Consider the following 16,896-nt stretch of genomic DNA (forward strand, 5'->3'; position numbering starts at 1 on the left):
CGGGCTGAAACCTGAGCCATTCGTTCCGCTCACTTGCGATTAGGGCCCAGCAAGATGAATAATACAACACCCTTACACGCTGTGAGGATCGCTTCCCGTCTCCATGCTCTTAACAATTGGATGTCAAAACTGTTTTTTCACCTTTCTTGTTTGTGTTGTTCTCTGCTTAATGGATGAACAATTCTGCATTATATAGTTTATTAGCGTGATAAACATTACTGGTGTAGGCGAAGTCAACCATACTAAACTTCAACGTTTAACTTCTTTCTGATATTTAACATGTGAGGGGTAGTAAGACTTTTCTAATTCATTCAAGAATGTCTTCAGAAAATGTAAAAATTCACTTGGGTGATTTTATGCATCTTTATTGGGATCTTTTGGATGATTGCTATACTTATAAAACTAGATTATTTCAGAAATCTGCAAGACATCCTTCAAATGGGCAACTGTTTCAAGAACTCGAACAAAATATACTGCAGTTGTAGCACATCTTGTTTACACGTCATTGGATACCCAATATCCAACCATTCAACACAATGGATATCTTGTGCTTTAGAAAACAAGATTGTTCTGCAAAACAATTACACAGATGAAAATTTCCATTGATAAAATGAAATGTTTCGTGAAGTGAAATACATCTCAGAGTTGTAAATTATTGTTCTGTATTTGAAAGCAAACAGGCATTACAAATAAGTTCACACTGCTCTTAAAAATAAAAATGATACATTTGAATGAAAATAAATGTACATTATTTGCAATGAACTAACAACTTTGTGTTTTTCAACTTAAGACCTCAAGAGAGGAGATCAAGTGCTAAGAAAAAAAATTGTCCATCTATTTAAAATGGACAATTTTATCACACTTAACCAACTTAAGGTATTTATCTATACGAATTACATCACCCAAGTGGTGCAACCATAAACTTTGATCTGACCTTAAAATTGTTGCAGTTCTCTCTATAAACATAACAAGTAACAAAATAATTCAAATTCAAAAATAATATCAAATTTTATTTATAACATACCTAAAAAGCTATTTACATTTGCCTGAATTAGAAAACACATTTAAAAACTAAGCCATCTCCTTTTTTGGTGCCCACTGTAAACATCATAATTTATATAAAATTATTATTCCAAATTAGATGTTTATTTATTTCAAACATTATCTTAATTAGAAAACAGCAGGCTGCAAAATTTTTAAGAAACAGGGAGAGCAAAAAAAAACAAAAGAATGCACTTTCCACGCATCTGGAGAGGAATTGCAATTAAAGTTTCTTTCTCCGTGTTACTGGTTTAGGGAAAATGGCGTCCATCATGCGTTTACGACGTAGGTTCATCTTCAACATGGGTGTTTCCTTTTCCTCCGATCTCTTTTCCATTCTAGCGTTTGTTTCAGCTGGACTAGCGAGTGGAGAGAGGAAACTGATCTCAACAGGTGGTGGAGGTTCAGGGGCAGCCTTGGTTCTGTCAAACAGATCAAACATTCATCAATATGTAGATGACACACAAATTAAAAGTAACATGACAATTTTGAATAGGACAACATGGTCACCTAGTTGTTCTCTTTTTTCTGGGTTTGACAGCCTCCGTTTCCACTGCAACATCTACAGGGCCATTGTCCTGAAATGGAAGAAACAAACTTCTAATCCAGCACACCACATCAATTGCACTTATGTTAAAAAAATGTATTTCTGTGTCTCATTGGACCAAACAGAACAACGGTTGACCTCTTTGTTATAAGAATCAATGCCATCTTCGGAGAGTTGTGGATGAGGCTCAGGAGGCAATAACAGTTCTGGCCCGTCAGTTTCATTTTCAACAGACGTTGCTTTTCTCCTTCCTACAAAACAGTGCAGATAAATTATAAAAGCAACATAAGACGATAAAAACTGAATAACCATACACGGGAGCATCATAAGTTTGACTTGACGTAATGATACCCACCTCTTGTCTTTTTCAGGTCAGCTGTGGAATTGTCTGAATCACCAACAGTCTTTTGTTCAGACATCTTGCTAGCTCGGGTGCGTCTTGTTGGCTTGCTCGTGTGTTCCTGTATATCATCCATTCCCACTAATTTAGATTCATCAAGGCCAGGATGCTGAGTTTCACTTAGTGATGCCGCCGGTGCTGCAGATCTAGTCGTTTTTCTCTTAGCACGTACGATTTCATTCACGACAGGTACACTCTCCTCCCTGGCCTCCGCATTGAGTCGATCTGCGAGGGCATCAGCATGGGGAATTTCAGGATTTACGTCCTTTTCTTTTTCAGAACCATCAATTTGATTCCAGAGCTGGCTTCTGGTAAGTCGTCTTGAAACACTTTGAAGTTGTGCATCATCATCAACGAAAGTGGCATTGTTAACTTTTTCTGAAGTGCTGATCAAGGCCTTCCTCCTGCTTCTTGGAGGCGTCACAAGAGGTTTAGTTACAGAAACTTCAGAAGGTTCCTCTTGGAAACTCTCTAATGCAAGTCCTCTGGTAGACTTGCGTGTAACTCTACTAGGACTGCTACGTGTTTTGGACTGTACCCTCTCATCAAGGACTTCTTGATGCGCCTCTTGAACCTCAACGATTGTCGTACGTGCTTTCCTGGCACTCTGTCTGGTCTGTGGTTGCGGGTCATCGCTGGCCGGAGGATCTGCTGATACAGCCTCATCTTCTTCCACCACCATGTTCTGGATTCTTCGGGATCCTTTCCTGGGAGTGGCTTTCTGTGGGGTCTTTTGTGTTTGACTTGAAGTCTTTGACACTTTTACAGCAGGCATATCTTGATCATCTACATTGTTTCGCTGTGTTAAGTCTGCCTTTCTTGCGCTTCTTCTGGGTGTAACAAGAACTTGACTGTCTGGTAGTTGCTTGCCGCTCCTTGTGACACGTCTTGGTGTTGAAGGCAGTTCTGTCTGTTCTTCCTCTGTGACATCTTGCTCAAGGTCAAGATTTAGTACAGGGAATGTTACGATTTTCCTTCCCATTCGTGATGGGCTCTTAGGCACTTCTTTAACAGTCTCCAAAACTTCAGCGCTACTTTTTGCCACTTTGGACCTTGCAGGTGACTTAGATCTTGCTGGCGACTTTGGCCTTGCTATCTCTTTGATTGTGGAAAGCTTGTCGGTTTCTTCATCCAAGGAAAGTGTACCGTCTACCTGGTTTGACTCTGTGACCTTGTCTTTTGCAAGAGTTGACTCCTCGGTTACCAAATCAGTCACTTCCTTAGGGTCTTCTGGGGTCAAGACATCCTCCGGTAGAGACAACTCCAACACTTGGAATTTTAGAGAAGTGTGCTGCTCTTCCTGGATTTCAGCAAGACCATAATTCAGTCTGTCACCATTAGAAAGACCTTTTGTCTCTTGAAGAAAAGATTCAGATTCTGGTATGGATGCTGATTCCACTATCTGTCCATCAGCTGGTTTGTCTGGTTGCACCACAGGTTCAGGAACAGAAATAACAACGGGTTCAACATTTAGTACAAAGTCATTCACTTGTTCTACCTTGTTTTCTGAAACGTCTACAGTTGGGTCCATGATGAACACCTCAGAGTTAATATGATCATTCTTTGCTTGTTCTTGCTCATGTGAAGGTAGCAAAACATTATTAGAGTCCAGCTCTGAAGCAATAGCCAGCTCCTCTACATCTGGATCCAGCATAAGTGAGAAGTTGTCACAGCCTTCTTGAAGCATGCCATCTGGAGCACTGCTAAGTGTCTCTAAAGTTCCTCCATCTATGAGGGGCGTTTGCTGTTCCTCAGCCAGCTCTACAGGTACCAGGAGAGTGGTGGATGGCTTTAGCTCAGCATAAGACACAGCAGCTTCCTCATCTAGATCTGCATGGGCGAGTCCAACCATTACCACTTCACCATCTCCCTCAGGCATGTCGCTATCCAAACCATGCTTAAAGGCAAAAAACAAAGTAGAACAGGACACAAAGTTAAATCTCACTGGACAAACCCCAATTTTTTTCTATCCCTTGTAGGTTCTGTTTGGCTATGACACTAGTGAAATTTCGTATGCACTTACTTTCAGTTGTTCGTCAGGCATGACCAGTGAGAACACAGCATCGGCTTGTTCCTGGAGGTACTGCTCATGTGATGGAAGTTCCTCCAAGTAAAGAGCAGGACCAGACAGATGGTTACTCCTCCCATTACCTTTCACTTCTTCTATAATCTCAACCTCACTACCCGAGTCCTCAGCATGGTCATCTCCAGACTCCTCTTCATCTTCTAGCTGATCCTCAGATTCAGCACTTGTGAGCTCATCGCTGTCATTCAAGCTCACTACAGCTACAGATATTTTTACAAAGTCAGCTTTTTAATATGGTACCCTGCTATTTAGCTTAAAGAGAAACATGAAATGGACTTACATCTGGACTCTGAGGTTGTAGTTTCTGATGAGGTAACAGATGTCTGTGTTTTCAATTCCGCAGCATTGTCAGGGATGGGTTCAACTTCCTTAATGTCACAAACTGGTTCACTATGTAATGTGCACAACAAACACAAGTCATAACACTGTAAAAAAATACTTTTTTCAATAAATTTGAAGAATTTATCTTTTTTGACAAGTACCTTTGGATGGATGCCTCCGGAGTTTCTCTAATACTGGACCGGGTCAAGGGTGGGGACAGATCTGGACCAAATAAGTGCTCTTCCACAAAGGCATCCAAATCTAAAGCATCAAATCAATAAAACATTACATACCGATCATAAAAATATAAAAAAATTGTAATTACAACATATATTAACATTCTCATTTTAGCAACATAAAATTTTACATTACATTAAAAAGCACTATGACAGGAATAAAGGGCAATAATAATTATTAAAAAAAACAAGGGTTCTTGAAAGGTTCGCACCTGATGTTTCCATAGATTCCTCAGGTTCAGCAGTAATGTGTGCATTAACAACAGCATCAGCCACAGGTTCATGACTTATGAACTCATTCACTGGAAGTTCAGAAACAACAGAGGTCTCAAAAACCGGTTCTTGTGACACTAGTTCTGAGTCCTTGATCGATTGTTCTTTAACGGTTCTAAGAGTACTACCTTCCTCCAAAACAATAGAGGCTTCAAGAAGGTTCTCTACTTCTGTTGGTTCCTCGACTTCAGGATACTCTGAAACCGCAGGAAGAAACTGCATTGTTAGATGGCGAGATGGAACCTCAAGCTCAGCTTCCATAACTTTATGTTGCTCGTGAATGTCAGTCTCTGAAGTTTCCTGCCACATTTCTTCAGTCAATTCCTTCGTGAGATCATTCTCAACCTCAGCATGGACTTTAAGCTCAAGACTCTTTTCCTGAGCTTCCTGTGTGTTCAAAAAGCTCTGTCCACAGGGCAAGTCTTCCTGGGTCATGTTTATGTCATCTGTATCCAACTCTTTCGCTAGCTCTGCAACAGAGGTCAACTCTGCTCTTGCATGGTCTTCCTCTAAAGTTTTAGGAAGTTTTACAGTCACTTCTCGATCCATGCCGTCATCCACTTGACGTTGTGTTTCTATAAGATCTTCAGGTGAAGGCGCATCGTGAAACTCAAGAGTGGTATCAGACTGATTGGAGACAAAGCTTGCTTCTTGCCCAAGACTAGGACGTCGCAAAAGAGCAGGCGGCACTTGTTTGGCCACCTCTGCAGGAATCTCTTTTACAGAAGATCCACTCTCAGATTCGACATCACGATGTTCTCCATCTTCCTGTAAGGGGGTGTATGTCCTTAGATCTTTATCTTCCTCTTCTGCGTCTGAAAATTCACTCCAGACAATGTTTGCTTTGGGAGGTGGGGAAGACCTCTTAGGCCTTTTGATCTCCTTGTTAATGGTGATCTGTAAACAAGCCAAAGACAACTTCAATAATTTCATAATGTCTATAAAACTTCCATTTAATTTCCCACCTATACAATCAAACATACATGTAAAGGCCCATCAGTGCCAGCACATTCAGACCTACCCCATTGTTCCAGTGGACGGAGCCCTTGGTAGCAATTGGAGTTTCAGATTCTTCTATAAAAGTAATACGGCTTTCTTTGCCACGAAGAGGGGGTGTGATAGATCGGCCTGGGGAGGCAGAAGGAGTGGCCACAGGAGTGGGTCGTAAACTACTCCTCAGAATAGACTGTGGGGTGAAGGCTGAGAAAACTGGGCCTGACGCCAATGCTCGAGCTCTCTAAAGAGACACCAAAGGATATTTTAATGGAGATGGGTGATGACCAAGAAGGCCAAAGTACTAAGCTTTGGTCATGCTTTATGTCTGTGAGTTTAAAAAACATTAAGTCCCTCACCTTAACCACTTGTGGAGTTTGCAACAGATTGAGCTCAGGAGCTTTGCTGATGCTCTTTGGTCCAGCCCACGAGGCTATGGACCTTGTAGGAGTGCTCGGCACATTTGAACACCCTGGAGAATTCTGGGAAGATGGCTGCACAACCAAATCCAAAAGCCTGTTGACAAAGCATCAGTTATGTGCTAGACTTGCTTTTGAGAAGTACATTTTATCAGTAATAAAACACTAATATATAACCAGTCTTCAGAGTGTTATACCGGGACATCCTCTTGTTTAGCATGTTGATTGGTGTTCCCACAAATGGCTGCGGTAGATTTGGTGAGGGAGGATGCAGGCTTGACAGTAGCATCTCTGACTCTCTGGGACTACACAGGAAATACGACAATAAAGCACAATTTACAACAAGTTATAGGCAGTTTATATAATTTTCAAACCGTGATGTTAAGGACAAGACCTTTTGGAAGGGGATGACTCTGGAGTAGGATTCTTGCCAAGCCAAACTTCTTCAATTTTGGAGAGGACGTTGTTGATAAAGGCTGCTCGGGTCATTACGTTTTCAGATGCTGAACGTTTAGCTACGGTTGACAGAGGCTGTGGTCTTTTAACTATGGATGGGAAAAGCATGCAAAAAGTCAAGTTCAAGACAATGTTCAAACAAAGATCTTCACAAGCCAAAATGCACATGAAAAGTATATTAGCGCATATAAAAATGATAGGTACCTTCTCGAAGTATGGTAGCAGGGTGTTGGTATGGTTTTGCTCGCTCAATGGCTAGTTTCCGCTGAACCCGAGGAAGAACTTTCCCATATTGGTTCAGAATGGAGTTTCTTGTGTTTGACCGTTCTTTCATCTTAGGATCCCAATCAGTCTGAATCAAAGTAAACAAAATTTTTAATGTTTCCCCTTAAATTTTTAATAAACCTATAATAATAAGACTATAATATGATTCCAAACATACTGCCAGGTTCATTTTAAGGGTTTGGTTGAGTTGAAGGGCAGGAACATAATTGGCCTGCTGGAGGTAGTGGACCATAAGCAGCTCCCGATTCTGGAAACCCCCGGAGCTTTGAAGGAATCGTTCCAAACACTCCTGCGAAGGTAAATTTAAGGAGAAAATGAATAAAGGATGAAATGGTGGCAAAGGAATTATGACAATATGTACCTGTGTTTTTAAACCCACCTGCTCTGCCCGTCCAAGTGGCAGTTTCAGCAGCTCTTTCATCAGATCCAGCTGCTGACAAGTCTCAAAGAGAAACCTCATTAACTCCTCCATGTTCAACTTATTACAGTGTTGCCTTAGCAACGCCCATGCCTCCACAATACACCTGTCCGTCAAAAACCACAACAAAGTAAGACACTACAAAAGATCACACTGAAAACTATTGACTAATGAATTACACAACACCATTTAAAGCCTAGACATATTTCTACCTGTTATAGAGCAGAACAGAGAGGGAAAGCTTGGCTTGGTTGGTAGAAGACAGGGGCGGCTTCATCACGTGCAGGTAACGTAGAGCGATGTTGTGCTTCTGCTGGCACATTAAAGCCTGCAGGACGCGCTCGTGTTGCCAGCTCCAGAGCGAGTGACTGGTGGCCGGGTGCAACAACAGTTCCAGCGAGCTCTGGTGGATGAAAGATTGCCTGTTACACATTACATATTAGTAATATCATTTCAACCAACATACTAGGGTTGAGCGATGTCTACCAAACTGGCATCGGACGATGCCAACAGTGAAACATTGCAATGGACGATGACATGGGGGGCGGTTTTATCAGTTTGCTAGATGGTCTTCTGACAAAACTTTAAATATCAGGGCTCCGCATTTTGCAACAATTTTCAATAAAGCGTGAGAACTTTGCACATGTTAGACCTGCAAATTTGGAATTTCTTCCAGTTGTTATTTAACGTCGAAAGATGAGTAGATCTTGAGCCCACCAAATCATACTTGACGGCGGAAAAGAGAGAATGGGCGAGCTCGACACATACGCAGAATGGCATACTGTGGGCTCTCAATATTTGTCTTGGCAATGTGCTGTCGGCGTATGGATGTGCGGACGACCGCGGACCCTCCTGATGATGAAAATTGCATCATGCAGGGGAATCACGATGCCGGCCCAACATCGTGATGGCTGTCCACCATCGGCAACGGACGATGTCATCGTCTATCAGCCCAACATATCTCATATCTTTATATAACTGTACTTATTATGACTATGCCAAGAAAACTGCAATATAGAGATGATCTTCAGAAATATCTAAATATAAACAATGCAGTAGAAAGAAAAAAAAAAACACATGGACAAAGAAAAAGGAATTTTGCAGTACCTCATGATCATGATGATCCAGCAACCACAGGCCTTGTACCAGTTTTACTAAACCAATGGGAATAGCAAATGCTGTGGGAAAAGACTCCACTGAAACCCCACTTTTATTGGGAAATGAGTACATGACATCCAGTAGCAAATAAATAACCTAAGAGACTGAGTCAAGGAATAATCTTAACATGATGGCAGTAATATTCACAGCAAATTTGATATAATACAAGTACTTATATGGAATAGGTCAAGACGCCCAAAAAGGATGCAATAGCATATTTGGCAGACTCCTCAACATTTTCCAGGAGATAAATATCAAGCAAGGCCTGTAATAAAAAGAAATAACAACTCAGTACAGCTGAAGCAACATCCTTTCTTTAATACACATCTTAAAGTCTTCACTCACATGAAGTGATGGTGGAGGATAGTGTCCTGTTCCACCCTCGTCCCTTTTCCAGAGTTCAATAAGGCGCTGCCCACACTGACTCACCAGTCCGTCAATCATGAGACAGTCTGCACACCACTTGTCCCTATTGCAAAGAAAACATTTATTATTGTAGTGCTTAGTAACAAGGAATTAAGGAAAGAAAGTACAAGTGACTAAGACATGTTGAAAATCAGACCCACCACACCCACAAATCGGAAACATGAGCTGCTAAATACTATCACACCTCCAACAGACACTCAAATTGACATGAACGCCTGGCTCAGTGCTCAGACTTACTTTGCCAGTCTCTGCAGCTCTTCCCTTTGGCCGACGTAGTAGTTATTTATGACAGAATGACTGTAAAAGGGTCTTGATAGTTGCAGCAAATCATCATCTGGCAAAAAGCATACACAAGTTTATTATATGGAGGCTGTGTAATCACAGACTGAGTTTAGCTTGGAACATGATCATACCAGTGCCCTCTGGAAGGAGACCGGTACGGCAGAACCACAGAACCACCTGGGCATACTGGGAAATCAAACTAGACACCATGCATTTGTTCATGAGTCCCACCAACCCTGCAAAAAAAAAATGTATCTTTAACTTTTATCTATCAAAAACAGATCAGTGTAAACTGTGCACACTCAAGACACCTTTCTGTGTGAGTTCCTGAGCCTCATTAAGCAAACAGTGGAAGATGGTGCTGAGGTTTGCCAGCAAGCGTTGACTGTGCTGTAACAGCTGAAGTGTCTGTGGATCTGTGAAGTTTGTGGAGCTGTCAAAGAGTGGAGCACCTGGGTAAAGAAAAGGTGTATGATAAAAACACTGTTAAATTCACAATAACGCATAATAAACAGAAGTCAGATTATGGAGGATAATTTACATATTTCGTCCAGCTCTTCCTTGGTGTGCACAACCTTGTTCCAGGCCCATTCCAGAATATAGCGCAGATTGACTGCTGACCCTGGTTGCTCTGTGTGCACAATGTGCAAAATGCATTAGAATAGGTGTTTTTTTGATGTCTTTAAAATCCCATTTTGAATATTTTGAACATTCCTACCCTCAGAAGTCCATTGTTTAATACAACCGGTGATAAATCCCAGTGAGCTGGTCTCCACAGCAGTGCACAAGATAGCATCAAGCTGCTCTTCCTGTGAAATTAAAACAGAAACCATGAGAAATGCTGTTAAGCAGGTCTATGATTATCTAGTTAATCCTCTTCACCAATCCTTTGCACGATAATGTTGAGTGAAGAATGTGTGACCTGTGAGAGGCTGGAGGGCTGAACATCAGCCAGACGAGACGACAGAAGGCCAGACATGAGGCAGCGCGAATATCCATTAGTGATGCTTTCACTTAAACCCGGCGTCACCTTCTTCAAGAAGCTCAGGGTCTGAGATAAAGTAAGACTTCAATGTACAAGCTGAACAAAAACTTAGCGTACAATATCAAACAAGGGGCCGAAAGCTAACCTCCTTCTGGTGGCCAGAGCAAGTAAAGTGCACAATTCCAGCATTAAGCAAACAACTTCCGTCTAGAAAAAAAAAGACAAGCGTCATTATACACAATCAGCGTTTATAATAAAACCAACATTCATTCTATAAATGACACTTTTTAAAAAAATTAACAGATGTCTTGCCAAAGTTGTAGGTTGTAGGATTAAAGAACTGTTCGGGTGGAGGGCAGCTGTAGGGCAGACCCCTACTTAGACTACGTTCATGAACCAGAATGTCTATCAGAGGACAGGGAGCGGTCTTCTCCACCACAGAGTCAAGAGACCACACGGCCATATAAGGACAGTTCCTCAAAGACTCTCCCGCCCTGAGCAAGAAACATAAAAATCAGAGCATAAGAATCATACATGCACAAACATATAGGATTTATGCATGTTTACTATTGGTTTAAAGCATGTGTCCAAATCCAAACCACACTATACACGCTTACCTCAGTGAATCTGGCATTTGAGCGTGGTACCATCTGTTGATATCAAAAACTCCAATGAAAGTGGATGGCTGCCCTTGTCCATAAGACTTAACTTGCCAGCTAAAAATTGATACACTTGTATCAGGAGATGCCACTGAGGAAAAAACAACAGCTTGTAGAAAACATTACATCCACACTCACATTACATGTACATTTAAAAGACATAAACAAACCTTCATTCACGCTGTCTTCACGATCAGGATGGTGACGAAACTTTTCAATGGTCTTGCAGCCGATCAGACGAGTATTAGACGCCTGTGCCCTGAGCGGAAACGCTATGCCATTCAGGTCCTGACAATAACGCTCCTCACAATACTCCAAACCCTAAGCGTCAGATTTTACAAAAAAAGTAATTTTCAGTCCTAACATCACATAATTAGCACGCATTTTTAAAAGAGACATCCAGAACTATAACAGTATTTATTTTACCTCATACATAATTTTCCCCGAAGCCAAGCACTTTCTCTCGCCAAAGGCCAGCTGTAACAAATGGAGGCTCACCACATCCCCCTCACTGAAACAATTTCAAAACACAAACTGTGTTGTGTATCCTCAAAACAAAACAAACATAATGGTCAGCTACTTCAGTGTTAAACTTACTGATCCTGTGCCGACTGCACAGCCCACAAATAGCAGCAATTCCGCGGGTCATTCTCTGGTTCCTGGAAGGTGAACGTATAGACGGGCACTCTGCCACCCTCTAATAGAGAGTGATATCTAGAGAACGAAATTGCAAAGGATTAGAGATTGATTACATAATTAAATAAAAAAGGTGTAATAATGTATTTAAAAGAACTTAAAACCTCACTCACTCTTTTTTGAGGGTCTTCATGTTCCAGAGCTGAAGGTAGCCATCAGAGAAGCCTACAGCTAGCTGGTTGGTACGCTGGATATACTGCAAGGCTGTCGCCCCTGTACCTGTGGGGCTGTTAAGCTGAAGACAGAGGTGTCTGCCCTGTTGAACAGCACTCTCCCTGAACCTTGGAATCTCAGATGGAGATTTATTGATCACTTCTAGGTCTGTGTCAAAACACAAAATAATGGGTTTAGATTTTTGGGACGGTTCCGGATTCATAAAAGCCAAGTCTATAGTCTTACCTGAGGCTTCCAGTTCACTCTGACTACAGGAGAGGTCATCCAGACAGAGGTCAACCAGCAGAACATGACCGATGTCTGTTACCACAGCAGCCACTCCAAAGAACCAACGCAGACTCTGATGGAGATGCTGTGTGCCAGCACTGGCCCCTCCATAGCTTGCCAGGGGCTCAATGGCTGTGATCTGCAATAACAGGTGTAAAATCTGTTAAAGCACTTTAGTTACACGCAACAAGCTCTTAAAAACATTTAATGAACACAATCCTTGGAACTCGCCCATACTGACATTAAATAAACTTGTTCACACTTACCCTGCCTGGTATGACCACCGCCTTGACAACCCGGGAGATGCCAAGATCATACAGGCACAACATACTGCCTTCAGCTTCCTCCAGACCCACGAGCAGGCCTGTTCGCTTCAGCCAACAGAAGTCCCGCACGGCCAACACTATGGGCGGGTGCTCTGACACCCCGCTGAAGCGATAAGCGGAGAAACGCTCGCCAGTAACTGCATGGACCACCTCCAACTGGGGCCCGCAAGCGAGCCATGCCAGGCCACTCTTCCCTGGTCACAATAATTGAGGGATGTGAAAAATAAGCTGAAACTTAAAGACATCTATCAATAACCTAGAAAAGCTGTTAGTCATACTAACTCGAACAACATGACTTGTGTTCAAACAGGCAGCTAAATGTCATTAAGGCACACCATCAGCACTCACCGACAGTAAATTTTCCATGTAGTACAGAGTCCAACGTAACTTCATCCTCTCCCAGAGCGTCTAAAGTCACTTCTGGGAAGCGCAGAAAGCTGCTGGTGACTTCTGCTGCCAGGTCACGCATGCTTACTGAAGAGAGAAATCATGCTCCAAATCAATCTACCGTATATAAACATCTACGTTATATTTCAACAGATGAATCCAAACAAACGAAACATGCTGTGTCCTACAACAAACTAATGATGAACATTGCGTAAAAGATTTTGTACAAAAGACCTTTAACAGAACAGCTGTCTGCATATTTACACTGCCCGATGGGACAGTTGCTGAACACACTTGTGCCGTTGCTAAACATGAAAATACAAACTCGCTTTATTTTAATCTGAACAACGTTTATTTGTTCGTCTACTGTGTAGGTAACAACCCAGATAAAATATTACAAATACTGTTATTGATTTGAAGAACTAAAGTCAAAAGTTTTAGAAGATATAAGTGAACTTTTAAGGCCGGTTTCACAGACCAGGCTATCCTGAAGTAAAATGCATCCGTCTTAATGGAAAACAACTTGGACTCACGAGTATCAATCCCAAAGCTTTGTTTTAAGAAGACGCAGAAACATTTTTCTATGGCATGTTTATAAAAGCTACTTATAAATGCCCTAATTTGGCTAAAGCTTCAGCTTAATCTAAGCACTGTCTGGGACATCGCCCCATGATGTTAGAAATCACTACTTGGAAAAATATCAAATTACTCGAGGACCTGTACTTGATTACTCTTGTATATACCGTAATACGTACTATGTCTATGCAGCTTCGACGTTTAGACTTCAAAATGTGTGGTTGAAGTGTGATAACATTTATAATCTCATTCATAGATTTAGCGGAAAGTCAAAACAACATGATAATCAAATGGCTGAAGTAGGAAATGATTTGGCAGTAGGACATATTTGCCAACTAGAAAGATTTTGCGTTACTTGATATTGACAATTACATTTTTACCTGTTAAAATATGCATTTTTTTAAAGCATCAATTATCTATCCATTTGTAAACATACACAGCACAAATTATACAATTATTTTGTATTATTATTTTGTAGTTTTGAACACCATCTGATTTTCACTACTGATGTGATTACTCATACAAATGGACCTTTTTCCAGTAACATCTAGAATTTGTGTTTTTAATGAATAAATATTTATTGTTTATCATGAATTCATGGTGCAAGTGATTTCATGACACCAGCCTGCCAAAAAACGACTGGCCACCTGATGCACATGCACCCTATAGGACCCAACCATGTGCCCGCGCTGCCGAGCACCAAACGTCCCAACCATGCGCGAGATTCACGTGGGAAAACACCAAGATGGCACAAACTTCTACAAACGCAGAGGTTCAGACACAGCCTCATTTAGGGAATTACACAGTTATGCATGTTCTTAAAACGTTAGATTATTTTAAACGCTTGCAAGTGCAAGACAACTGACCATTTGCATTCAATACCATTCAAATTATAGCAAACACACTAACGTTAGCCGTTTACTGTTCCGACGCATATTTGCAAACAGCAAAAACCAGACAAATGCCCAAAACGTTACTGTGGATATAGTCGCTTAAACAGTTTACATAGCACAGTTACGTTAACCGGTTATTCAACATTTGCCTAACGTAACCGTTAAGGTTTCTAGCAGCAACGCTAACTTAACTGCCAAATAACACCGCTAATGTCAACAAAAACAAATTAGAGCATTATACGAGAGCAATTAATCCACTACCCCGCTTTGTTGTGCGATTAAAGTACGTTTAATGTTTATAACTAATGTTTTGCGTAAGTTTTCCCCACGAAGGCTCATACCATGAGATTAGCCTAGCCACACAAGCTAACGGTCAAAGCACGAGACTGACCCAAAAATGATTTGAATACCGAAAAAGCCACTTGGGTGAGCGATAAAATGTCTTAAAGTACGAGGATATATACAGGTGACTAAAGTATTGCATTACAACATTCTTATATTAATGTTACCCGTTATTTAAAAACATCACCAGGCAACAGCCTTTACCTGGGCAACGATGACGGCCCTCGAGAAATCTGGATATAACGTTACTTCAAATGCGACTCGCGTGGCAACTCTTTTCCGGTCATAATCCGGGTTCGATTCGCACGGATGATCTCTTTTGGCCTGTTTGCTTAAACTCAGAGCAAAATCGAAGAGACAACTTTGATTTCTAGGAAGTTAAACGTCTTAACTGCCGACTACTGCTACTCAAACGCAGGCGCCATTTCCACAGCGCTGCAGAACGACTACTGCGCATTCATCAGCTCCTGCCAAATCCCGCGCCATACACAATATCGCGAGATTTCGTTGGTGCCTGTCCTTGAGCAAGGAAATTAAATCGGTTTTTAATATCCTGACTTTGATCAAAGGCTTCGTCTTTGTTATTACTGAAGTCTCTTATTAAAATATATGAATTTGTCTGTTGAATCATAATTATTAGACCATATCTGAGCAAATGATATTTTCTTATGTGATTACATTTATCTTTCCTTATTATGAGGCCCAAGACCTAATGTTCACTTTACAAATGAGGTTATATAAAAATTCAATAAAACATATATTTTTTATTTATAATGATTTCTAGTTAAAGCAGAAATAGAATTAGGAACTGTGTAGCCACTTTAAATGACTGCACATATAATCTTAATTCTGACGTTTTTATCACGCCAATAAGGATTTTAATTATTTAGGCGAAATTATATTTATAAAATGGCGTATGTTCCATGCACTTCTAAAATAATTATTAGGAGACTAGTAGAATTCTAGTTAACAACTAAATCCTTGACCACTAGTTGTCAGTCTAATCTGCACTGACGTCTGCAAAAAACTCAATAAGGTTAAGAAATATTGATTCTATTGCTGTTACTGCAAAAAAAGCTATTAATAATTACCATGCTTTCACATATTTTTATAGGTGTTATGTCAGCATAATAGTTTATTATGACTATATATATATATAGTTATAAATTATAACACAAGTGAGATCAGGATGCCATTGTTTAGGCCTATTTGCTTAAATGTAATTCATCCACTTATTATAAACATTCTGTTTTTTTCATTACAATTAAAATTGTCATTTTATTTTTTTTACTTAGATTGTTACAGTAAATGGTTAAAACGAGATTGTGTCATTCCATCATGTTTTATTTCTCTCTCTCTCTCTCTCTCTCTCTCTCTCTCTCTCTCTCTCTCTCTCTCTCTCTCTCTCTCTCTCTCTCTCTCTCTCTCTCTCTCTCTCTCTCTCTCTCTCTCTCATGTTGCTCTTAGTGCCCACCTCATGCTAAGATTGAGCTCCAAGGTTATGCAATTCCCCTTCCCCCCCACACATCCTCGCTCTTCCCCATCACTGCATTGTCAAATTGAATAAATTTGAACTCTTTTACTCCTGTGAAGGTTGCATTAATACCAGTTGCCGTGTTTATGTTCAGCTTGACAATTCAGGAACTACACAATTTATATATTTTAAATGTGGAAAAACATTCAGACCCAGTGAGTAAGAGAGCCTGCAGAGAAGCTGTCAGCGTTTGTTAATGAGTTCTGGTGAGATATATGGGCATAGAACCATGCATAAGGAAGGTTGAATATAAAGTGAGACGAAGAGGGAGCTGATGAAGAGGTGGGCTGGAAGAGACTAGCTGTGAGATAAAGAACAGGCCAGCGGAGATTCACTGTGACTCAGAAAAGGGGGCGGTGAGAGGGTGTCAATCGCTGAATAATGATTCTGTTCAATCGGCACCTGAACGGCGATGAGCAAATTATGTGTCAAAGAACTGTCACATATCATTCCCTTCATCTGCTTAATAAGGTTAACTGTTAAAGGTGAAGTTTAGTGTGTCTGAGAAACCAGGAACATTGACGACATTTCTCAATGAATTAAGAAGTTTCTTTGTAAAAAAAATATAATTTGCCGTTCCTCATCAAAACATACTGTATAAATAAAAAATACGTCAAATTCAAGGAAGAATATTGCACTCTTCAAGAGATTTCATAAGATTTAAAAAATTCATTTGGATTGTGCTTGCTTGACCTCATTTTAAATAAGCTATAAGC

General features: G+C 40.7%; 1 protein-coding gene across 2 annotated transcripts; it reads right to left on the reverse strand.

Annotated features, from left to right (window-relative positions):
- Positions 1 to 349: 349 nt before the first annotated feature.
- Positions 350 to 15,105, reverse strand: ahctf1 (AT hook containing transcription factor 1). Of its 2 annotated transcripts, XM_056767791.1 has the most exons (37): positions 14,851 to 15,105; positions 12,797 to 12,922; positions 12,389 to 12,642; positions 12,081 to 12,261; positions 11,795 to 12,002; positions 11,583 to 11,699; positions 11,412 to 11,496; positions 11,156 to 11,306; positions 10,944 to 11,076; positions 10,639 to 10,820; positions 10,472 to 10,533; positions 10,264 to 10,392; positions 10,060 to 10,150; positions 9,883 to 9,972; positions 9,653 to 9,793; positions 9,473 to 9,577; positions 9,297 to 9,393; positions 8,979 to 9,102; positions 8,842 to 8,898; positions 8,583 to 8,729; positions 7,688 to 7,878; positions 7,437 to 7,581; positions 7,215 to 7,346; positions 6,977 to 7,124; positions 6,711 to 6,861; positions 6,514 to 6,621; positions 6,257 to 6,413; positions 5,926 to 6,141; positions 5,033 to 5,801; positions 4,844 to 4,933; positions 4,557 to 4,656; positions 4,355 to 4,464; positions 4,012 to 4,274; positions 1,944 to 3,885; positions 1,727 to 1,839; positions 1,552 to 1,619; positions 350 to 1,463 (listed from the first exon to the last, which is right to left on the reverse strand). In XM_056767791.1, the coding sequence occupies exons 2-37, from the start codon at positions 12,915 to 12,917 to the stop codon at positions 1,265 to 1,267; spliced, it is 7,377 nt and encodes a 2,458-aa protein (XP_056623769.1). In that variant the 5' UTR covers positions 12,918 to 12,922; positions 14,851 to 15,105; the 3' UTR covers positions 350 to 1,264. The 2 variants fall into 2 exon arrangements, with proteins under 2 accessions (XP_056623769.1, XP_056623767.1); XM_056767789.1 differs by having other exon boundaries at positions 4,844 to 5,801.
- Positions 15,106 to 16,896: the final 1,791 nt, after the last annotated feature.

Source organism: Triplophysa dalaica, chromosome 15, assembly GCF_015846415.1.
Source record: "Triplophysa dalaica isolate WHDGS20190420 chromosome 15, ASM1584641v1, whole genome shotgun sequence".
Classification (NCBI taxonomy): Eukaryota; Metazoa; Chordata; class Actinopteri; order Cypriniformes; family Nemacheilidae; genus Triplophysa; species Triplophysa dalaica.

What these genes read in the sequence shown, in the direction of transcription:
- ahctf1 (XM_056767789.1), bottom strand. Translation starts at nt 12,917, where the DNA reads ATGCGTGACCTGGCAGCAGAAGTCACCAGCAGCTTTCTGCGCTTCCCA. An exon ending in GCTCTGGCCACCAGAAGGAG is followed by an intron (nt 10,393 to 10,471) that starts GTTAGCTTTCGG and finishes ACTTTATCTCAG; the next exon opens with ACCCTGAGCTTCTTGAAGAA. An exon ending in TCTGTTCTGCTCTATAACAG is followed by an intron (nt 7,582 to 7,687) that starts GTAGAAATATGT and finishes TTTGACGGACAG; the next exon opens with GTGTATTGTGGAGGCATGGG.